General features: G+C 37.1%; 1 protein-coding gene across 1 annotated transcript in view; it reads left to right on the top strand.

Moving 5' to 3' along the window:
• The window catches only part of DOK6 (docking protein 6), a 264,667-nt gene that overhangs the window by 196,505 nt on the left and 42,976 nt on the right, over positions 1-25,186 (top strand). Inside the window, exon 7 of the mRNA XM_075705728.1 lies at positions 21,681-21,798. Within this exon, the coding sequence (XP_075561843.1) occupies positions 21,681-21,798 (118 nt within the window). The remainder of the gene's footprint in view (positions 1-21,680; positions 21,799-25,186) is intronic.

The following is a 25,186-nucleotide window of genomic DNA, read 5'->3' as shown; positions in this document are numbered from 1 at the left end:
CAACTACTTTCTGCTGGGCAGGATGTGATTGAATAATAGTCCAAAACCAGGAAAAAGCATCATTATAGATACATTTGCTTTTAAAGTGTCTACACCAGTAAGACTAATTAGAGCATTTTCATGCTGCTGTAATAAGTGCTTAGACCAGGATTATATAGGATTTTCCTTTCATGGAATCACTACTTTCAGGTCTTCCACCTATCGATTAGCAGCTCTGCTGCTTAGCAAAGCCGTTTCTCTTCTGCTATCAGATGACTTCTTTGAAACCTCATTTATGAAGTCTGTGGCCATATGGTACATAATATCAAACTCTGAGAGCAGGCTGAGGAATAGAAATGACTCATCAGCCAAGCAGCGTACCGTGTACTTGTCTCCTGGATGAGGCTGCACTGTGATCTGCAGTGGGAGATCAGTAGAGGCCTGCTCTAGGCTGTTATAGGCTGTGTAGAAGCTGTGGGCTGTGTAAAAGAGGCTGAAAAATCTGTTTATTTTATACTTCAACTAGTAAGCTAATGTTGGTTTAGTTTTGGCAGCTCTGCTGCTCCTGACTGATGGGGTGCAGAACATTGAAGAGGTTGTCTATGTCATCTGCAGCATTTGAGTTGTATTCATATTAGAAACAAAATCTGAAGATATTTAATAAACTAAGTGTCATGGTTTAACCCCAGCCAGCGACTGAGCACCACACAGCTGCTTGCTCACTGCCCCCCCGGTGGGGTTGGTGAGAGAATCGGAAGAGTGAAAGTGAGAAAACTTATCGGTTGAGATAAGAACAGCTTAATAATTGAAGTAAAATAAAATAGTAGTAGTAATAATATTAATAATAGTAACAGTAATATACAAAGCAAGTAATGCACAACGCAATTGCTCACCACCCGTCAACCAATGCCCAGCCAGGCCGCAAAGAGCGGCCTGCCAGACAGCTTTCCCCCAGTTTATGTGCCAAACATGACATCATATGGTATGGAATATCCTTTTGGCCAGTTTGGGTCAGCTGTCCCGGCTGTGCCCGCTCCCAACTTGTTGTGCAGGTCCAGCCTTCTCAGTCGGTAGAGCACGAGAAGCTGAAAAGTCCTTGATTTAGTGTAAGCACTACTTAGCCATCACTAAACCATCAGTGTGTTCTCAACATTATTCTCATCCTAAATCCAAAACACAGCACTGTGCCAGCTACTAGGAAGAAAATTAACTCTATCACAGATGAAATGAGGACACTAAGTATATGTTATTTTCCTTTTATCAAATATAACTGCTCCTCTGTCTAAATCCAACAGTTGCACCAAATGCCTATGTATATTTTTTCCATCAGTTCTGAAATTGAAATACAAGCAAGAGTATACTTTTGAATGAGGGAGGCCATAAATGTATTTTAGGTCTTCCCAAAGCTTGACCTTTGATCCTTTATATCTATAGCTCTATACTTGGGGTTTTTTGCTCTTTTCTGACTCTTTCGGTAATGAACAGCTCGTGTTTAATAGTATAGAATAAAATCTTTTTTTTTATTTAACGTTGAAAATGAAAGAAATTTTTAAAAGTAAAGAAAGCTTAATGCTATATCCATTCTACAAATCAGAAAAAGGGAAGAAAAGTAATGGTAATTCCATATTTACCTCTTCCTTCCATTCATTAGAAGTTATATATTAGAAAGGACTCTTGAATAGTTGTGTGTTCTGTCCTAAATGTTAACATATCTTAAGTAATTAATACACTGAAGTTTCATTTAAATTTTTCCAGATTACAACAGGTTATAATCCAGTATTATAAAAAGTGGATACAGCTTATAAAGGAAATCAAAGTGCATTTTTTAGCAAAGCAACCTTGATGAAATATATAGATTACAGTTAGTTCTCGTAATGAATATACAAAGTGCATCACCTTACTGATAAAAAAACCCAAAAAGACACAAAACACACACAAAAAACCCAGAAACAAATTCTGGCAGAAGAAAAAAGGTAAAATTAGTTACTGCTGTCAGAGACTTGTCAGATAAAGGTATTGCAGGCAGCCACAGGCCTCATTTACTCCATTTATGGAGGTCTCTGCACACAAAAATGCTGCTTCAGAATACTAAGCAATAAATTCATTTTTATGCTAAGAAATCCATTGCTCAAGCCAAGTAACGTGCTGGATAACTATGTGAATAGGAGAGAGACATGAGAAGGAAACTAATTCTTCCCATTACCTTCAAAAGTGCATGGACTAGACGGAAAGTTGTTCTGTGGCAATTAATATGGTACCAAGCCTGCCACATTGTCATCAGAAGCAGGAAAAGCCCAAACAGATTAAGTAGGCAGTTATGCGCACACTTTTGTCTTATGAGCATTTCCCTTTCAAATTATAACAGTGGAAGAAGGACCTGAAATACAGGATCAATAGCCCCTGCAATAGGTGTGGTTTCAAGCTGGTTATTGGCTTTACTGTGATCAAAGCAGACTGGATTTTATTCAGATGCTATGGCAAAGTGGGCAATGATATAATTTAGCTCAGGTGGTCTTCTTGATTGAGTTTGAAACATTAAATTGGCAAAGTGACAGTGTTTTATGCTCTCTTTGGGACAATAGCAAATTTGGGCCAATGCAAGTAATTAAATTGAAATTCTTTTCAGGGAAATTGTTATCTGTATATTCACTTTTTTCAGTCTTTCCTTTTTTAATGGATCAGTGTAATACAGATGATAGTTTTGTTTGTGGGTGTTTTTTTGAGAGAAGGGGGCGATATGGGAGTGTTTTGTTAGTGGTTTTACAGTATCAACACAATAAATTAATTAAAATTTACAATGACTGGCTTTCTATTTACAAGATTTTTTTTAGTGCTGTTGTATTGTCTATATGAAAGTGCCACCAACTCTGACTTAATCATCTGAACAGTCTGCATTTTTACATACCTCTTCTCTTACACACACATACACACCACCACTCCCTTTTGTTTTTAAATGTAACACTTAGAAATCTGGTTGGATTGGCAGTCCTGGAATTACAAAAAAAAAAAAAAAAAAAAAGTGATAGCCTCAAGAATGGCAAGTATCCCCACTAACTGTAGTCTAATGTTGAGCATGGAAGATGCATGCCTGAGTGCCTAACAGCCAGCTCTTCCACCCCTCCCCTGTCCCCAGGCTGGTCTGCAAGCTCCTTCCACTTCCCTCCTATTAGTTCAGGTGCTTATCTGGCCCAGGGATTCAATTCAGTTTGCTAATTTGGCAAAAAAAGACTAGCTAAAAGGAAGAGGATTCTGCAGGGTTACTGAGCTGAATTGGTTTACAGAGGCACCAGTGAACTACCAGATCTTCCCAGTTATCCCACCACGAGAAGGAAAAAGAACAATTCACCCTCTCTAAATGCTGAGTATCCTCCTCCCTGTAATCAGTAGATGATGTTGGTTTTGGTGAGTTTTTTAAAGAATCTCGGTGAAGACAATTTTCACACACCAGTATATGAACACAGTTGTTCTCAACAGCACTAGTCTATCTATCTAACCTTTACACCAGGAAGACAACGTGCATACTGTCACATGGCATTGGAATTTAAGACCTGATTTTTCTCCCTAATGCTAGCTTTGATCTTCTGCCATTCAGCCTCCACTGAACACATTACTGATGTAACTTCTGCACCTACTGTTGTTCGAGTGTATAAAATGGGGGGTTAAGAGCTGCAGATTTCTCACGTTATGACTACCCGTAAGAGGGAGGCACCCTAAGGAAATAGTTGTCCCTTTGTAACCTTATAAATCACTTCTTTCAAGAGCTGCCAGTAAAAACCTATTATGTAATCTCAAAAGAATAAAAATTTACAATGTGTAAAACAATAATTCTAAATAAGATAGCACTAAAGTTGATGTTAACCAGATCAAGTTAATCAAACATCAGTAAGACTGAAGTATAAACACATGAAGAAATGGTAATATCACAAGTTTCATAGCTTACTATCATAGAAAATATTTTATGACACTTGTTTTGATTTAGACAGCAGAGCTGTAAAAATAATGTCATTTTAGATTGTGACCCTTTTAACATTTACCAGAAGATAAACACCTTTATGAAACACTGCATCTGTATACATCTCTTCCATTCTCATTATTTACAAGTCTTGTCTCTAATACTCAACTTAATATAAGTGAATGAGTCATCTTGATAGATTTCTGTCATTAAAAAAGGTAATATCAATGAGTTTATATATTATTTTTTTAAAAAAGATTATTAGGAGGGAAATAATGAATGTGCCAAAGACGACAAATGTCAGGCAATGGAACTGGGCTTAGGGAGAGGTTGAAGAGTAAGGTGGCTAAGAAATAAGCCTGTGAGTCATTTAATCTTTCTCTTTCTTATCTGGAACAGAATGAGGAGGGTAACAGTATTTCATAGGACTGGTCTGAGGATAAATATAAATGACAGGGTTGTAAGGCATGGTATTAATAAGGATGTAAATAGAATGAAAAATATCAATGTAAGTTGTCTTAGAATCAGAAAAGAAAAAAACAAACACTGAGGCTGGAGAAAATAACAGCATTAGTTTCATAGTGAACTTTTAATTTAGCTTTGCTCTGTAAACAAGTTTGTACTACGTATTTCTTCATGTATTTTTAACCTGATCACAACCTAAACATAAAGTCATTGAAACATTACAGGATCAAATATCATCAAGAAACACATCAAACATTCTAAATCTTCATTTTAAAATGATGGTTTCAATTTGAAGTATCCTACCTTTATGAATGCATCTTCAGAGCTTTTTCTGGTTTATGGTTGTTATTTATGTCTTTGTGCAACGGTATAACTGTTATTTTCAACTTGTGAAGTATGGGAAATTCAGAGAGGCACTGGTGGAGGCTGCTGACCCAATGATTATATGAAATATTTACTTAAAATATATGTCTTTTGGGCTCCATTTCAGCACTGCAATTTACTTAATATAACAAAGCTCTTTTATGTTGTAATTCTGCCTAAGTGCATTTGAGTAAAGTCAATACCTGGAGGAGAAAATGGAGAAGAAAATTCCAGACTTCATCCATAGATGATCCCATGTCATGACATGTTGGTCTCTTAGTATGTTTTCTTCTGTTTCCAAGTTATGTGTAAGCTCAAGTACCGAGGTTCTGAATACATGTGATCGTTCCGGAACTTGTGCACTTTATGTAAGCTAAAGTATAGCCTCAGGTCAGTTAGTCATACAAATACTTAGCTCAGTATTGTTCTGTATTTCCCATCTGAAATGTTGCTGTATAATGTTTGTTTAGAAACTTTATAACCATGTAAAAAGCCGTCTGCTTTATTGCAGTACATAGTTGGTGAATTGTTTACTTGGTTCACACAGGTGTTGTGAAGCTTATTTTGATTACTACTTCTAGAGCTCTTTGAAGGTTGCAGGTTAAAGTTGAAATAACCTTGCAGTGCTTTTGGCAGATGAGGACTTCTAGACAAGTAAAACTCACCCTTCTTTGCAGTGGAAACCAGTAGTAGAAAATTGGGAGTGTTCCACTGCAGGATCTGTCTATCCACTAGCAAGCCATGACCAGCTGTAAATATTGTCAAGATTAACCACAAAACCAGGAATGCTGACTTTCCCCTGCCCCAAGTCAGAATCTGTGTACTTTTAGGTTTCAGTTTTGTAAACGCACTTCCCATAAGTATCAGTAATTTCCCATAGGGTTCTTGGTTCATTAAGCACATAATGACATTTTTCCTGACTCTGATTTTCCTCTGAGAATTTTTTTAAGAATTTTGCCAGGCTATTTGTTAGTCCCCAGACTCAGAAAACTGTATGTACTTGGATGAAGTAAATCATAGAGTTAGGTCACAAGTCTATTCCCAACATTAACCACTTCAGAAGTAGCAGGTTTGTGAAAATTCAGACTCGGTTTCAATGGCAGTTAATGATTCCTCCAACTGGAGCTGTTTTATTCCTCAATATTATTTGAAAGACTATGTTTCCTTCAATGTAGACTTATTGCATTGGCATTTTTTCAGGGACTATCACTCATATCCAATAATAGACATTCAAATACGGCAGCAGCATTCAGAAACTATGCAGCAGGTGTCATCCACTTTGTAAAAGAAAATACTTCATCCTGCCATGAAATCTGAACTTCCACGGCCACTGCCTATTCCTTTCTTACAAAGTCAACACCTTTTTTACCAACCGTTTCCTCCTTAGCTGCAAGAGTGTACTGTGTCCTACAGAGTACCTTGCAGGCTGTGAGAGGATGAGGTGTAAAGCCCTGCTTCTCCAGGGGATGCTGCAGGTGGTGGTTGTTGCTGGGCGTTTGCTGGGTGTCTGCAAGAAACTGCAGTACAGGGAAAGTCTTTACTATGGTAACGAAGGGATAGTGCAGCTGCTTGTATGCAGTGGGGGATCAGAGCTATTCGTCATGTCAGAAACACTGCAGACAACATAAAGGTTTGTGGAGTGTGTAGGTAAGTGCCGTGGGTAGGTGCGAGAGCAGAGCTGGCAAGTACTTGCATAAGAGTGTATCAGATATTTTGGTACTTGGTGATGTAATTTAAATGCCATTTTGCCATTTGAAAACTATTTACGAGAGCTTGCACTGGAGTTTTGAATGTTTTTGAAGTGGTGGTAGTAGACATGAGGGCTCTCATTTAGAGCATGGTGGGAAAAATTCAGTTCCTCCCTTGCCTGACAGAGTTTTGAAATCACTCTTATCCCTAGCCATTGGGCTGGATGGCCTTGAATGCAAAAATCCCTCTCCTAGGAACTAAAACCCACATACCTCACCACATGGATGAGTATCCTAACCTAGAAATTACTCTCATTCTTTTCTTCTTAAGAATTTCTGGGACATTTTGTATAATGTTGAGAAGTTCTTCTAACGGTCTATTGTGCTACCTAAAACTCAGACTGAAATCTCTCTTCCTCCTAATATAAAGTAGGAGCTGAACCAAAACTTGTAATAAAAGCTTCACAGAGGTGTCTCATAACGGAGAGAGTACAGTTTCTTGTCTGCCAGGACCCTGCTCCATCCCATGAATCCACCCTAAGGCTGCATACATGAATCCTATGAACATGGTTTTCCCTGTTCTCTTCACCTCATTTATGTTTTCATGCAAATATGCTGTATTGGGAATATTTCAATTTAAGCATCTAGGGTCTGGTTAGTTAGTTAAAGTGCAACAGGGCAAAGATGTTTGCATAGTGAGGTATCTGAAGATGCAAACCCTTCTGAGAATTTAGCATGTAGGCACTTTAAAAATCCATGTAGCCACCTATCTACATTTCTAGGAACTTTTAAAAGAGCTAGGTACATATTTCTTAGAGATCAGGTATCATTTATTTCAACTTTACAAAGTTGCATTTGAATATAAGTGGATTTGAAGGTTGGTGACATAAGCACATTTGTAATTTTCTTTTTTTTTTTTTGTTTTTCTTGTATTTTGCAAAATATTGCATGTTTACAGAGCTATCAAAGTAGTTGGAGAGACACTGTCAAGTTGAAATTCATATTTGTTTCCAGAAAATGCAGGAAGTGAAGAACCAAAGAACTTTCCTTGAACAAAATTGATGATTTGATTAGCAGTCTTACTTGCTAAAAGCTGTGGGTGATATGAGTGATAAATTAGGAATGGTTGCTGTAATTATACAGTAGTTGTTGCATACCTGACTGAACCCTATTTGGCTATTCCCAGCTCTCCCCTTAACTAAACTCTGAGAAGCATTTAATATGGAAGGGAAGTTTTCTCTGGCATTGTGTACATTTAAAACAACTTGCTTGTATAACTGTGCTAGTAGGTTTATGTCATCAAACTCTCTTAACAGAGGAGCAGGTTATGTTGACTTAAGTATTACTAGAAAAATAATTCTCAAGCCAGTTCTCCAATGTGCTTAATTTATTACTAATCTCATATCTGCTATTTTGAGAAACATCTTTCTTGTAAACTGAAGTAGCCTATAGAGCTCCTATTATTATTAGCAAATATAATAGCTGATGAAGCTACCCGATGCTCTCAGGAGACAGATATTATAATAATTATACCAGTGAGTAAAATGAAGCACAGAAAGATTAAGGCCAAATTGAGCTGTGTATGAATTGCCCAAGGTCATAGAGTAATCAGCTGTATGCTGGGAATAGCACAGCAACAAAACAACAAAACAAATCCTGAATCATAGTCAATTACTTATTTGCAGAAGAATTAACTTCTGAATAAGTTATTTTTCACATCATTTTCATCCATCTTTTTAACTATAGTATCATTCTGTGTCTCCTGTCAAGCAAGGCCTTCCTCTGTTTCAGCAGCTCTGTTCAGGAGTTCTTTATATCACCTGAGGGAATAGTTAAGGCTTTGTCTCTGATTAATAAGAAACAACTTTATCAATGACTTACAGAGGGACACAGTGATTTTTGGAGAATAGGAGAATTATAAAAAGCAATAATCTGAGAGGGGATCAAAAATTCTCGTAATAGTCCTAAAGTTACTCTGTAAATCCCTCCTGTGCTTTTTGTGCTTTGGCTCATCAGGTACCTGTTGGTAGGACAAAAATTAGGTGAAGTTCACTCTTTGTCTTCATTTTGCTTTTTTTCTCTGCTTCCATTCCTTTTTATAAAGATGGCAGATTTTTTTAACATGAAAATTATTTATAATAATCTCTCTCATTATGTTTAGACTTAAGACAACAGATATTTAGAATCTAAAAAAGCCATATCTGCAATATGGGCACTTTTCCAAGTACAAGCTGTCTTTTGATATGTATTAATCAAAGCCTGTCCAGATAGGGTTTTTATGTTCCTTTTTTCTCTCAGCCTTGGGTTGTTGTTCTTATACTACTGATATCCCATATGATGCCAGCCATGCTAACAGTTTTTATTTATCAGCTCTGCAGGAGCCTGGTTCAGGAGAAATGTAAGACAGTAGCACAGACCATATAGGCCCTGTACTTTTTTTTTTTTTTTTGACATTATTTCACTTACTACAGTAACTATATTATATAAAGATGAGCAGCTACTACAGTAAGCAAAATAATGTCAGGTTAACGCACTGGCACAGCACATCTCATTCACTCTCAGGGTTTTTTTAAACCCATTGACTATAGGATCAGAAAAATTGGCATTGGAAGGGACTGCTGGTTGTCAGCTCACCTAACCTTCTGTTCAAACCAGGGATAGCATCAAAACTAGATCAAGTTACCCAGGCAGGGTCTTATCCAGTCAAGTTTTGAATACCCCCAAGGATGTACATTATGGGTACCCATTCCAGCTCTGGGCTGCTCTCATTGTGAAGAATTTTTCCTTAAGTGTCTCAAATTTCCCTTGCCACAGCCTGTGACTGTTGCCTCTTGTCCTTTCCCTGTGCATCTCTGGTGACAATCTTCTCTAGAACATACCTTTAAGAAGAGAGGGGCAAACTGCAGTTATATTTCTCTTAGCCTTCTCTTTCTCATGCTGAATAAACATTAGACACTTAATCCAGTATCACCGATCATATTCTTCTTCCTAGAGGTTCTCTGCCAGGCTCTCTCTAGTTTGACATTTCTCTTGTGCCAGGGCCCAAACCTGAAAACTCTGTGATTACAGCTGAACTTCCAGATGTGGTTTAACAAATGCCAAATGGGGGGGGAAATGTGACTTGCCTGACCTGCTGGCCATGCTTTTACTAATGTGGTCCAGTATGTGGTTAACCTCCATCACTGCACATGTACGCTGATCATTCATGTTATCACCAGGACCACTAAGTCCTTTTGGCAGAGCTTTTACCTAGCAAGTCAGTCCCCAGGCTGTACTCGTGCACTGACTTGTCCTGACCTAGTTACAGCATTAACATTTGTCATTGCTGAACGTCATAAGATTTCTCTCAGTCCTTTCCTCTGCTTTTCTGAGGTCCTTCTCAATGGAAGCCCTCCCATCTGGGTGTTTGACTGCTCCTTCTAGTTTGATGTCATCCCCAAATTTGCTAAGGGTGCCTCCTGTCCCACTGCACATGTTGATGATGAAGATGTTAAAAAGTATTAGAGTATTGACCCATCTAAACTTCAGGAATAGGTTTTTAAAAAATGTTTCAGTTCTGCAGTATTCAGCAGCAAAGGACTTAATGAAGATTTTCCATGCTGTGGTAGAAGCATACATCACTGTTACTTATGACTGTCTCAGGGTAAAAGCTGCTAGTCTCATCACATATTCAGTCTGTCAGAATCCATTTCCATAAAGGTAGCTGCCAGGCAAGATTTGTATGGATTCATATGGCTGGCTGTTGAATGTGTATCTCCACAGCATCTGTGTGATTCAAAATCCATTGACAAATCAGCATAGGTTCTTGTTTATAAAATGAAAGAACTTGTGGTGTCTTCATTATTCTTAATTGTTCCCTTGTAGGACACAGTGGTAAAAGTTGCAATTGCTACTACATGAGAGACTTTGTAAAATCATTTTTAAAATGATGGCATTTCTGTAATGTTTCCTACATATTGTTCAGTGATCACCTTTACATACATTTTGTATTACACAAAGAAAAAAAGTTATGGAATTACAGATTTCCATGGCAACAGGTATAATTCTCTTTCCTTTGTTTCATGAAGCTGGAACTTACCAGCACAGAGGCAAAGGATTGTTCTGTTAAATGGCAACCATGGATTTCAAAAGGCTTGAGTTATAAGGCATGTGGTCATGCATCTACAACCTCTACTACAACAAACAACTTTTGCCAGCAGAAAAAAAACACTTGAGTTATTGTCTGAAAAAGAAATCAAATGAAGAAGGGTGGCTAGTTGTAGGATTTATTAGGCTGATGCAAGTATGTTAAAAGATACAGCAATTTACAAACACTTCTGTTTTCCCCTTTCCAAATTGTGTTCCTGATTTGCAGCTATTTTTGCTACATTAGTAAACTAACACCAGTAAGGAAGCAAAAATTTCACTAGCTTCTTTTATATGCAGAAATATGGACGGTGATTTGGAGAGTCTTGTCTCTCATTTTGAGCTGTTTCTGGTCCCCAGAAATATATTTCCAAAGATACATTATGTATATTTATTTAGAAGTATGTGCATTGCTTTTGAATGTTTACTTATTGCCATTTTAAAGCTGAGCAATGTCAAGAATTGTCTGGCTGTATCTATCTATATACACGATCATTATATGATCCTGATGCCTGTGAGCACACACAGTGGAAAAAAATATCCCTTTATTTTTATATATCAGCTTCTCAGTTGCTTTTAAATCTGTAAAAGCTCACTAAAGGCAATGGAGCAACTAAAGTAAATCTTGAATGAAATATGAATAAACTACTTTAAACTAATATGTTTATTTGTGTGTTCATATGCACAGGCATAATTTTAAGCGCTCCCCCACCCCCAATATATAATATATTTCAAAGCTAAAATTTAATTTACATTTATGTACATTCATGTACATTGTACATGTGTAACTAACCCCCAGTATGTATGATTCAAGATGCATTTGTAATGTTTAAAAGTGATTAGTTAAAAAGAAGGAAATGTGTTCTTTTGGAAGGTATTGAAGAGTCATCTATTTTTATGTATTCTGGGTTTGCCGTTTTTTTAATTGAAATGTCTTTGCATGACATATAAAACTAACTTCTGAAAATGTCAGAAATGTAGAGGTCAGCAAGACTGTGTTACTGAATACTGGAGTCATGCACTGATAAGCTTAGTAAGGAATATTTATGAAAGGTTATTGATGATTATTGTTTCAGGAAGTATTCAGAAAATTGTCTTACTGTCATTTTATTAAAGTTCATTGGTACTAGCAATTTCTATATACTGAAATGAAATAGCTAAAAGAAATATGATTTCCACAAATATGTGTAATTGGAAACTACTGATCTGTTTTAGACAATAGAAGAAAAACATCGTAAGAAAATTTATGAGGTCCAAGGCATCTGCTTTATCAGAAAGAAACAAACTCAAATAGCTGTGCAGTGAACACTTTTAATACAGATTCTAGCTTTTTTTTTTCCTGAAAATACATATGTAAGCCTTAGAATTCCAATTTTTCAGCCCCAGACTTACTAAGGTAAGGTTCTCCCAAGTGGGGATATTCTGAGTTCATCCTTATTTCACTTTTCTTGCCACATGCTAGAGAGAGTTCTTGAAGTCTGCTCTCCACTGAGGCACAATTTTCATGCCATGACTTTTACCATACCCGCTCTAAAACTGGCCAAATCAACTTCTATGAAGTCAGAAAGGCTGTCCTTCCAGTACTCAAGTAAAATATTGAGGACTTCAAGTGTCCCATATACCTTTTTAAGGTATGTAATATCTTTTGGCAAGCAATACCGTGAAAAAACTCACATACCTTGAAATCTTCTCCAAAGCATATCAGCTTGAGGTCAGATGTGAGCAACTTTGTCAGAGAGAGGGATACCCAGCAGAGCAAGGAGAGTAAAAAGCAGAGAGAGGAAGGACAAGACTTTGTAAGTTGGCACTGATTGCAAGCCTCACTATTTTTAACTTTGGCTTGACACACCTCATGACAGAGAAACTTCAGTAATACCATAAATTTCAGGTTGAATTCCCCAGAAAACACTCCTGGTGAAGCATACCAGCCTTTGTGGACAGTCTCTTTTTTTGACCTCTCCAACTGATGCATTTCAGTTCATTCTTTCCCACCCCAACTTACTTATCCCTATATTCTTCAGAAGATGGATTTCACACTCTCCCTTTTCAGGAAAACCTTCTCTATAATTTTGGAGATGCTAATCACAGAATCACAGACTGGTTGAGGATGGAAGGGACCTCTGGCAGTCATCTTGTCCAACTGGCTCACACAGGGCCACCTGGAGCTGGTTGCCCAGGGCCATGTCCAGATAGCTTTTGAATGTCTCCAAGGTGGGAGACTCCACAACCTCCCTGGGCAACCTCTGCCAGTGCTCAGTCACCCTCACAAGTAAAAAAGTGTTTCCTAATGTTCAGAGGGAACTTTCTGTGTTTCAGTTTGTATCCATTGCCTCTGGTCCTGTCACTGGGCACCACTGGAAAGAGCCTGGCTCTGCCTTCTTTGCACCCTCCCTTCAGGTATTTACACTCTTTGATAAGATCCCCCTGGAACCTTCTCTTCTCCAGGCTAAACAGTCCCAGCTTTCTCAGCCTTTCCTCATAGGAGAAACACTCCAGTCCCTTTGTCATCTCAGTGGTGCTTTCTGGACTCTTTCCAGCATGTCCATGTCTCTCGCACTGGGGAGCCCAGAACTGGACCCAGCACTTCAAGTGTGGCCTCACCAGTGCTGAGTAGAGGGGAAGGATCGCCTCTCTTGTCCTGCTGGCAACAGTCCTCCTAATGCAGCCCAGGATACTGGTGGTCGTCTTTGACGCAAGGGCATCTTGCTGGCCCATGTTCAACTTGGTGTCCACCAGAACCCCCAAGTCCTTTTCTGAAAAGCTGTTTTCCAGCTTGGTGGCCCCCAGCATGTACTGGTGTATGGGGTTCCTCCCCAGGTGCAGGGGACTTGTTGAACTGCATAACATTCCTGTCAGCCCATTTCTTCAGCCTGTTGAGGTCCCTCTGGATGGCAGCATGACCCTCTGGCCTATCAGCCACTCCTCCCAGTTTTGTAACGTAAGTATATCTGCTGAGGGAGCACTCTGCCCCATCATGTAGATGATTAATGAAGATGTTGAACAGGACTGGATCCAGTATTGATTCCTGGGGTACACTGCTAGTTACTGGCCTCCAACTAGATTTCATGCCACTGATCACCATCCTCTAAGCCCATCTGTTCAGACAGTTTTCAGTCCACCTCATTGAAACAGGCTGCTCGTCCAGCCCATACTTCATCAGCTTCTCCATGAGGATCTTGTAGGAAACAGTGTCAAAAGCCTTCCTGAAGTCAAAGTAGGCTATATCCACTGCTCTCTCCCCTCATCTACCAAGCCAGTCATTTCATCATAGAAGAGTATCAGACTGATCAAGCATGTCTTCCTTTTGGTGAATCTACGCTGATTAATCCTGATGACCTTTTTATCCTTCATATGTCTGGAAATGATTTCCAGGATTATCTGCTCCGTCATCTTCCCAGGGATGGAGGTGAGGCTGACCAGCCTGTAGTTCCCTGGGTCCTCCGTCTTGCACTTCTTGAGGATAGCAGTGTCATTGGCTTTCCTCCTGTCCTGAGGTACCTCTCCCAGTTGCAATGTTGTTTTGGCAAACCAAATAATGTCTCCTGTACTCTAATGGCTACTATTAACTCCTTAATTCAGTGAATTATTCCTCTTAGCCCTCCCATCATTGACTTGTATTTTATATCACCTACTAACAAACACTAATAATGATGCTCATAATTCACTGCTTGTTTTTGAAATGAGACAAAGCTATGAATGAACATTTCAGTGATGAACTGCTTGAGATGAATGACCCCTAGAACATGTCTTTGAAGGTTAAGCTAATACCCTAGAGTTTAAGCTGATCTATATCAGTGCGTTCTATGCCACCTACCTTCACTTTAAACATTCATGAGTCAACATGATGAACTGTTCTAGGACTGTGATTCATTTCCATTTTGAGTTGAATAAAATGTGTAAGTATTGTTATTTTGGATTTTGCTTTTCAGTTTTAGGTGTTTTTTTGCTCTGATTCTCTTCTTTTCCCATCTGGAAATACCTTTAAACAAGTGTGTCAGTATTGTGCACCTTCAAAAATCCTAGATTTTTACTTTTAAAACCTGAAGACTTTGCTGTGGGTGATGCTGCTTAGAGAAAATATTTTATAGTTCCACACAGTCTTATCCCTAAATGCTGTATATTTTCAAGTCAGCAAAAGTCTATCTGCAAAATCTTTTCCTTCGTGTTGTCCAGCACCTCTCTTTCATAAAAGCTCCCATTTCATGGTACAATGGACAATTAATATCTGCAAATAATATCTGTACAATACTGGATTCTCTACCATATATATATATAGATGTATTTATTGAAGAAATTAGCTTAACCTGCTAGCAATTTCTCCATGTGTTAGAGACTCCTACCATTTAACTGTGTTTGTTTCCACTAAGATCTACTGTATAGTCAGGCTTGGAATAGTCTCAGCTCTGTTCATGTCAGCATCACCTCCCATGTTATTAGTGAACAGTTTTAAGCAATGAAAAATGGATAAAGCATTGCATATATTGTCTATATATAATAGAATGGCTCAAACCTTGTAAAGATGTAAGAACCTGACCTTCTGTCCTCACAGTAATTAGTATAGTTTCCATAGACAGGAAATTTCTTTTATGAAAGAAACAAAACCACAATTTTGTGACAGAATATGGGTGAAGACACACACCTTACTGACAGTTAACAAATATAATCCTAATGCACTGTAAAATCCAGCTGCTTTTCTCCAACATTAATCCATTCTGTCAGACAACAAAGTGATCTATTATGAGCTTCTTTTAGAGGAAAGAAGAAAAAAAAAAAAAAAAAAAACAAACCCGAACACACTTCTGCCAGTAAAGGAGCAAAATGTCGTAATTCTCACTTTATAGTGTGGCCAAGGAAATTAGAAAAAAAAGAAAAATATCACTCCCATTGAATCTCCTTTCAGAATGCTTGTCTTTCACCATTGCTTTATTATTCATACATAATATTATTCCACTGAAAAGAATAATTGTCATCCACCTTAGCACTAGAGAGCGGTGTTATTATTTTGAGATTTTTTCCTCCATAATTGATTAAGAAACTCTCTAGAAGGTCATAACAAGGTTAGAATAGCTACTGAAAACCTAAATGCTAGAAATATATTATAAAGGCTGAAATCACTGAAATTACTTTCACAGCTAGCTTTTCTATAAGTCTTGTCAGAAGACTTATGAGGTCATATATTGATGGGGGTTTTGCCAATATTGTGTATTCTGTCAGGAACAGCAGGCTGGATAAAAATGTAAAAATAGACATAAAGCAGTGCATGGCAAATAAATAGTATGCTAATACCTATAAGTGTTTATATTAATAGTAGGCACCTTTAAGTAACGACCACAGTCCAAATAACACACAACTATTTTCTAAGCAAGCTAAGTGATTGTGAACAAAGAGTCATGGGGAAATTATAACTAGAGAGTAATTATTAGTAAGGCATCACCAAAGGGAAGAATATTCTCATTGGACTTTCATAGGAATATGTCCTGCATCCAGTTTCATTATTTTCATAGAAGTTCTGGATCAAGGCACAATCTAATTGTTAGACTTTTGGATCTTACAGTTATAAGACAATATGGAAGTGGGTCAATGAAGAGACTGAATTCAAAATGACAAGTTGGAAAAATTGTTTGGAACAACAGAATAAAATTCAACAGAAACATGGGCAAAACACTGTGCTTAAGAAAGGATAATCTGCTTGACAGAACCGGATGGGAACTGCTTTTTGTACAAAACATCTATGCGTTGTAGTACATAAGTTGAACATGGGACAATAGTAACTGCTTTTGCAAAAAAAGGCAAATATGACACCTTTTCCTTGGTCATTACTGAAAACTCTTTTTGTTTTTTAAAAATACTTCTTCCCTCTTGCTTGTTTTCTAAATCAGCTGATAGCTGAGCTGGTACCTCAGCTGTTGCTACCTTCTAGATTGTATGATTCTTAAATTCTAGTAATTTGCCACTGTGGATACCAGTGAAATGAGTCTGTGTTATTCCACTGTCAACTAATAGACACTTGAGAAGTGAAATATATTTCTTGAGCCCTCTTCCTCTTCAAGTCATAACACAAAAAGCAATGTTCTTTAGAGTTAAAAAAAATCTAAACAGTGATATTTAATTCATATTTCCAGACTACAATTCTCGTCAGTCTTCCGTGACCTAGTTTTCTTGCTATTTGTTTAAAGATTTTAATGAGAATGTGAAATGAGCCGGGGGTTTTTTATCCATAATAAACTAACCTATTTCCAGAGCATATCTGTAAAAAGCAAACTGTCTTTACTGCAGGCTGAAAAATTGAATGAACTGTACATTGTTCAGTTCTTATCCCCAAGCCAAATGTATTTTCTGTCACCTTCAGTGTTTTGACTTTTTTAATGCAAAAAGAAAAGGAGACAACAATATGCTAAACAGATCAAAGCTCAGAACCCTAATACATTTAATAGGCTCCATTCTTGGAATTGTATTCATTATCGATATCGGAGTAACAATGGAGTCATAAGTCAATGGAGATGGCCTACAGGAATTAAAAGAAAGTTTACCCTTTAAGTCTTGTCTCGTGAAAGAACAATAATGAAAAATATGGGGAACTACTTACAATGGCACATTAATGGATTTTTTTTTTTAATTTCTTTTTTAATCAAATAGTCTGTTAAGAATTATAAAGTTGTCACTGGCAGTGCAAAGGCTTCATATGACTTAATAGTTTGGATGTTTTGGATTCAGATATTGTATTTGGATACAGGAAAGAAATGTAACATTCATTATGTGAAAGATATCTTATCAAAGAAAGATTCTGGAGGAAACCTAGCTACTAAGTATTTCAGATAACAAAAAAGCTTCAGTGATGGATTCTTTTTTTTTATATTCCCACAAAAAAAATCCCTGAGTTGATGTGGTTTTGATGTATGCATCTCTACTTTTCTTTTCACCCACATTCTAATTACATCATCATTTTCTCCCTCTTAAGTTAGGCAAAGAAGTCTGGATTATGTTTTTCATTTCCTGAAGTCTCATCAGATTTGAGAAATATTTGTAGCAAAATCATTCCAGATGCATGTTTTATTTAATGCTACTTTAATATATTATGTATGTTTAATTTGGTATACTGCTTTTACTTTCCTATATATTCCTATATCTAGATACCAAAGATTAAGGTTAGTTCATAGATGCAAGACTGCAAAAAACCCCTCAGTAAAATCATAGAATGGGTTGGGTTGGAAGGGACCTTTAAAGGTCAGCTAGTCCACCCCCACACCCCCATCCCACCCCCACTCCCCCCACCACCCCTGCAATAAGCAGGGACATCTTCAACAAGATCGGGTTGCTCAGAGCCCTGTCCAAGCTGTCCTGGAATGCTTCCAGGGCTGGGGTGTCTACCAGCTCTCTGGGCTACCTGCTCCAGTGTTTCACCACCCTCATTGTAGAAAATTTCTTCCTTTTACCTAGTCTGAACCTACCCTCTTTTAGCTTAAAACCATTGCCCCTTGGCCTAGTGCTACAGACCCTATTAAAAAGTCTGTCCCCAACTTATAAGCACCCTTTAAGTGCTGGAAGGCCGCAGTAAGGTCTCCCCGCAGCCTTCTCTTCTCCAGGCTGAACAACCCCAACTCTCTCAGCCTGGCCTCATAGGAGAGGTGCTCCAGCCCTCGGATCATTTTGGTGGCCCTCCTCTGGACCCGCTCCAGCAGGTCCATGTCCTTCTTGTGCTGAGGGCCCCAGAGCTGGACGCAGTGCTCCAGGTGGGGTCTCACCAGAGCAGAGTAGAGGGGCAGAAGCACCTCAAATTCATTCCCAGAACAAAGTGCTTATTTCTTCTATGTGTGCGTGTGCTACCTCTGCCATTATGGGCCCTTTCTGTATGGTTGCCAGCTCCTGAGGAAAATGTGCCAGTGTTGGAAGCAAGAGCTGAACATTGGCCTCTTGCATAAGAAGGGATCCATACTCAGAGATGTTGATTTAATTTTGGAAGTAGTAAATAGGCTTAAGGAGATAGGTGAAATAATTTTTAAAGATCTTTTTTGAATTGTTATATTTATGTTAAATTAAGGACAGAAATAAATCTGTGCAGGAAACTGGTGTTCTACATGTTTCAAGAAAAGAAGAAGATCAAAAGGTTATTTACTTGATTTTCCATAGTGAAATGTTCTCTGAGTTAGCTGATTCAGAAAAGGTTAGAGAAGTCAGCTGTTTTTTTCTGAGGCATAGTAAACAGGTGAAAGGGAAGAGTATCTAGGATAAAGTCTCTGAACTTACCTGGAATGATCTCTTCCACTGGTCTGGAACACCAAAAGTTTCAAAACTGAGTGACTAATTATTTAACAAGTAAATAGTTCTGGTTCATCTTCCCTGATTTATAAATTGTTTGTTTTGTTTTCTTTTACTTTTTTAACATCTTTAACTGCCAGAAATTCATTTACAGTTGGGGAAAATGGATTATAAAACAGTAGATCTCTGTACATTAAATTCTAGTTTAACTTGTAATAATTTATATAGCAAAAAGCTATTTAATAGTATAGGAACAATTTATTATATGGATGTTTTATTCACCTTGGTTTCAAGTTTTTTAGCTGAAACACCCACAGTCTAGCATATAAGATGGTTTCTAGAGAAAGTAGGTTTCTGTCAGTAGATTATCCAATGTTTTTTGAACACAGAAATATTTTTGCAAACAGCAGTGTGTAGGAGTAAGCGTTCTGTCACTGTTAATTACATTTAACCAATAATGTGGTTTTTATATTGATAAAAAAGATAAAAAGCAAAATTGTAGCTAATAGTGGTATAACAATTAGTAAGAATAACTTCATGGACAAATTAATGTGCTATTATATCATCCTTTATATGATATACAAGGTGATAAGGTCTTCAAATACCTATGTTTATGTTTCTGTCTTAAAGTCTCAAATTAAAAACAAAATTGACAATGTATTTTAAGTATTTTTTTCTGAGGATGATATTTTAATAAAACAGAGATTGGATTTTCTCTCTATGGAGTCGCCAAAGAGATATAGTTCATCTGGTCCTATTGCAGTTAGCATATGGTGATACTTCTTGCCCAAAAGGTGATATGAGAAGTTGTTCTTTAATTAGAGAATCTGAGGAAACGAAGTACTGTGAAAGCTTGCAATCCAATCTTCTGCACTAGAACAGTTCTTACCTTAATTTACAATGAGAATGGATTTTTTTTTTATCCTTTCAAAGCTTTAATGTGTGCATATAAAGTTCTTCTGCATCTGTGTTGGTCAGATCAGGCAGGAACTAATCACCCCAGATCAGGAATAATGATATATCTTTAATAACGTCAATTCAGTCCACGGATTTAGCTTTGAGATAATGAACCATAGTCAAAGTGGTTCCCTTTACTGGAATTATTTTTTTCAGAATGGATACTAATAAAAAGTTTTGCCTATTGCCTCAAGACTAGAATTTACCTTTTGGATGAATAAATCATCTGTGTATTGAAGTTACATGATTTGTTACCCTTGTTATACTAACATGGTAAAAACTTAAAAGGTTTGTTATTGCCCTGATCTCCACAATAAAGGGAATTCTCTGTATCAATAAACTTTAAATTCACAAGTCTCTCTAAAAATAGAATTTCTGTGATAAGGATTTTAAACTTTTTTTAATGGAGGAAATGTTTCTTCCAGCTCTTTACTTCATATCAAATAGTTTCCAGTGATGAACCGCACCACTGACAAATTAAATGTAATATTTGGCTATAAATGAGCAGAAAAGACATTAGCTGTAGACGGAGTAATTTTGATGGCAATTCTCAAGAAAACAACAACGGAAGTCATTTTAACAGATTGATCTGAAGCAAAATATCTGTCACATGTCAGTGCGTGTTAATACTCAAAAATTAAATAATTGTAGAACTTTGGGTGGATAGTTTCTAAAGGGTTTTTTTGTTTTATTTTATTACACAACAACATGAGCTTGTACAGATAAAAAAAGCTCTTTCAATTTGGCATTATTATTCAGAATGAGGGATCCCTAGGATTTAATCACTAGTCTGTGGTAAATGATCCAGACCTTGAATACCTTATGCTCTGTAGCTGGAGTCTGCGAATGTGGGTTTCTAGGCACTTCCTTTCAGAGTACCACCCTCACCATCCTGGTACCGCTCCTGAAATTAAGATTGTTTCCACTCTAAATCTTCAGACATAGTTAATCCTTCAGTGTTGATCCTTCCAGACATCCCCTGAAGAAATTACATGCTCCACAGCATCATCATGGTTTGTTAGATCCCGCAAATTACTGATAGCATTTTATATTCTATAAAGCCAGAGATACAAAAATTTTCCAGATACATTCTCTTTTCTTCTAGACAGAGAAAACATAAGTTATACAGGTATCCAAAGAGGTTGCCAGGATGCACAACCCTCCATCATTCTTTTTTTCCTATAGCCTAGTCTTGTCTTTCACTCACATCTATAGCGCGTTGGAGATAGAGCTCCCTTTAATAAAGTTTACATTCCTCCTGTCAGGTCTCTGTGCTGTAACTCTTGTACACATGGACACTTACCATGCAGTTTACAGTTCTGGTTACCTGAAGTCCCCCAGACTGGGAAAATTTGCTCTTGAGGCTGTAGCCTGCTACTGGTGATGACATGCCTCCACTTGAATGGAAGATTAGGGGATTAATGACTATTCATTGCTAATTCTCTGCTGGTTGTCTCAGATTCTCTTTCTGGGTATTTTCTGGGCATCTTTCTGGGTATTTAATCAAATATGCAGGTCAAATGGCCAAAAGGAATGTGATTGTAGAGGGCTTTAAGATTTCAGGCATATACTAATTCATCATTGTCGTAAAGTTAAAGAAGAAAATAACAAAATCCTGGCAGCAACAAGAATAGCTGTAGATAAATAAGGACATACTCCTATGTCCTCAAGTTAACCTGTGCTAATGGACCTATATACACAAGTACACTTTTGCTGCTTTTTCCTGAGCATTCACAGTGCTGATGCTTATAATACAGTTTAAATGATAGTATAAAACCTGTGGTAATTCAGGAAATAGTATCTTCATAACAACATTGGTTCAGTTTACAGTTTTGAGATTATCTATCATGTATGGTTATGTGTGATCTTCCATTTATGTTTGCTTTGTTTTTTAGCTCCAGACCAGTCTGTCTGAACCAATGACATTATCCAAGTCGATCTCACTTCCTCGTAGTGCATATTGGCATCATATCACCCGGCAGAACAGCGTTGGAGAAATCTACAGTTTACAAGGCAAGTTCCTTACCAGTAAATGCCATGTCTATTAGCTTCTTCCCATTTGGCCAGAATTCATGCAAATTGCTTTTTATTTGCACTGGTTGTTTTCTCTTCATTTCATTTTATCAATCATCAGGAACCTCAGCAGGATTCCCAAATTTACATAAAACAGGTTTCTTTTAGTCATTTTGTAAACTAATGGTGAAAATTATTCCCAGAACCACCACATAAAGCTGGATAGAAAATTTAGCTCAATGGAGCTTCTCAGTAGCTAATGAATGTTAGGTTGTTTTAGTATTTTCTTCCAATAAGATTTTGTATGTATTTGGGCAACCTCAGGGTGCCCAGTTAGATCTGCATAAAGTGGCTATATAAGTTGCAAGATTAACACAAAATAATTCTAAGAATAAGAGCTATCCTTGGTGAATTTGCTTGGTGAATCATATATATGAACTGCTGATTTGACTAACTTACAGGCCTTCTGTATATACAAATCAACTTTTGCTGTCTCCATTTCTCTTTCAGATGTTTAGATTCTAAGCTATTTGCTTAAGACTTTAAATGCTTGAATTAACATAACTTGATGACGATGATGATGATTCACAGCTCTTAAGCTGAAATTGATTTGTATCTTTCAGGAAACTGAAATTATTATTACATTTAAAATGTAGACCTTAGTTAATAGTATTGTTTTCACCTTTAAAAAACAGCAAAGTATCATAAACATGTTCCTTTGTATTACTTGGAAAGGGCTTAAGGATTCACTTCTCTCTTAATAATCTGTTTGCATAAGCAATTTACGTTTAAACAGGAGGTTAGAAACTGCTCACAAACAAGAGTACCCAATGCAAGAAAACATAGTACATGTTTTCAAGAAAATAAGTGAAATGCAGTATGTAGATGAAAGACATGAAGTGTTTTGTTTTGTAAATTATCACGTAAATTAAAATCAGCAGGTGAGCTGTGAATTTAACGGGTGACTCACTAAAGGGTACAGCTTTTGTTTCCCATCATTCCCTATACAACAAAGACAAAGTGAATTTCTAATCATGTTTATAATCTTACAGTTAACTAACAGTAATAGAAAAAAGAAAATAACCTTCCAGAAGTTGCTTGTGAAAAAAGTTGTGCTTGTAGATCATCTTAAAAATATTTATCAGATCACTGATATTTTTTCATGAGTATGATAAGAATGAAAAAAAAAAAAGTTTATGTGTAGAGATGTTAGAGTTCCTCTTGTGTTCTTGATGGGTCTTTCCTTTGGCAAAAAGATAGTAAACATGTTATGATATACATGAAGTAAGATAAATGTATGGAACATTGTTCATTCTCTGCAATCTTTTGTTTCTTATAAATGGCCCTTGCAACAAAGGAAAGCAAAACTTGATATATCAAGTAATAGCTTAATATCTATACACACTAGCTTTGCAGGATGCAACATGTTGGAATTGTATTATTAAAAATGCAAGAATTTTATTTTTTGGAAGTATGAAGATTTTATTCACACTTCCACTGAAACATGGAACTAATAAAAATTTCAGAACTTAAGATTTTCTTTTCCCTTACATGTACTATGATGACTGAGACTTGAAAAACTGTAGTTGATTTCAGGAGACACTAGTCCAGTTTTACCAGTGGGCTAAGAAACGCATCCAGAGGACAATTTTGTCTCCCTCTAGTTGCAAAACTTTTACATGCAAGAACATTATTCATTATCTGTAATGAAGATCTCTTTGAACCTTCTGCTGCAATGACTAATTAAATGCAATGTATTTGTACAGAAGCTGAAGGGAGTGCAAAGAACATCTTTTTCTCCTAATACCTGTTCATGCTGATAGTCAACCTACCAGTTGTCAGAGCATCAGCCCACAGATGCTTTATAGGTGTGGGTGGAAGGTGGGTAGCGAGAAAACAGATTGTGAGCGTCACTTCAACCCTTACCTTAGTACAGCAGCCAGCTGAGAGGAGCTATTGCAGAGGGAAAAATCACTTGCTGCCACTGTGATCTGCGCTGAGCTTGAAAAGGTATATTACTCTTTCAGAGAGGAGACATTTTCCTTAGAGAATAATCCATCTAACTCAGTTCTGCACTTCATGTGTATTTATGACAAAGCTTTTTACATTCAAGAAACGAATTTGAGAACTCCACACATTCCTCTGAATATCTCACAAACTCTAAAATGAAATAACTAGAGTGGTGTCTACCTATAGTCAGACTACTATCAATATCAGTAAAGTAATAGCTGAACTTACTCTTAAGTACAGTGTAAAAGTGTTTCCATAGTGGCAATTATTTCAAACTTGCAGTCTGAAGTTACTAGAATTTAATTAATAACAGCTGGTGATGTATAAGGAGAAATGAATATGTGCTCATACTACCTTAAATAAATTGGCTCTTTGGGAGTTATTTAGCAGTCTGATTTAACTTAATTAGTAGTGTGAGTTGATCTGATAATGAATATGCTGTAGAGTAAGAAGGTGGGGAGTTTTGTAGTTCTTTTTTTTTTTTTTAAAGACTATGTCTCAGATGAGAAAAGGCAATTCAATAAATGGGTATTGGGTTTATCATCCTCCATCTGCCCATGAAAACACATACATGTAAAGACCTGAAAAGATTAAAACAAAGAATAATAGTGCTAAAGGAACACAGGCTGCACAAAATATCCTAAAGTGAGGTGGGCTGGTTTCTCTCTTTATACAGCTTTTCTTCCATTTGTGTCTTCCTTGCACTCTTTCAGTTCTTGATTGTACTGACGAGATAAAAGTAGTAATTTAGTTGTCTAATTAATCTTGCCAATAGGAACAACTTGGTGGTTGGCTCTCACAAGTAGCAGCGCATCACTACCAGTATTCACTTCAAATTTTACAGTGCAGTGCTGCAGGTGTGACAGTTTCCAGCCATGATCTGCAGCCACTGTAGAGGTTGTGGTGCGGGGGCTCATTAGCTGACACAGTGGTGCCCTTTCAGCGCTGGTCATTGCCTCTTCTCTCCATTTCATGTGACATCGGGCACGTGGCAAGCCCCAGCGCTGCACAATAAAAAGAAAAGGGGAATTGCTGCCATGCCAGAAAACAGCACAAAGGTTTTACAGCCATCAGGTTAAATTCCGGTCTAAACTTCTGTGATTGAATGATTTAACTTAAAATCCCAACAGATACCTGTGTCTTTTACAAAACACAATGCCTTTTTCTGAAGTGTATATATTGATAATCCAGATCTTGCCTTTAATTACAATTCAGAAATGAAATAGTGTCCTTAACGGTTTTTTTTATCATAAAATAGTTTAAGTAACAAAGAAAAAAGAAAGAAAAACCTTATACACCATTTTTAGTACATATAGGAGTAAGACATATCAATTGTACATTTTCATGAATAATAGACAGCTCTATAAAGAATTCAAGT

This window comes from Pelecanus crispus, chromosome 2 (assembly GCF_030463565.1).
Source record: "Pelecanus crispus isolate bPelCri1 chromosome 2, bPelCri1.pri, whole genome shotgun sequence".
In the NCBI taxonomy this organism is placed as follows: domain Eukaryota; kingdom Metazoa; phylum Chordata; class Aves; order Pelecaniformes; family Pelecanidae; genus Pelecanus; species Pelecanus crispus.
Note: the sequence above shows the minus strand (reverse complement) of the source record. Positions and strands in the feature narration are given on the sequence as shown.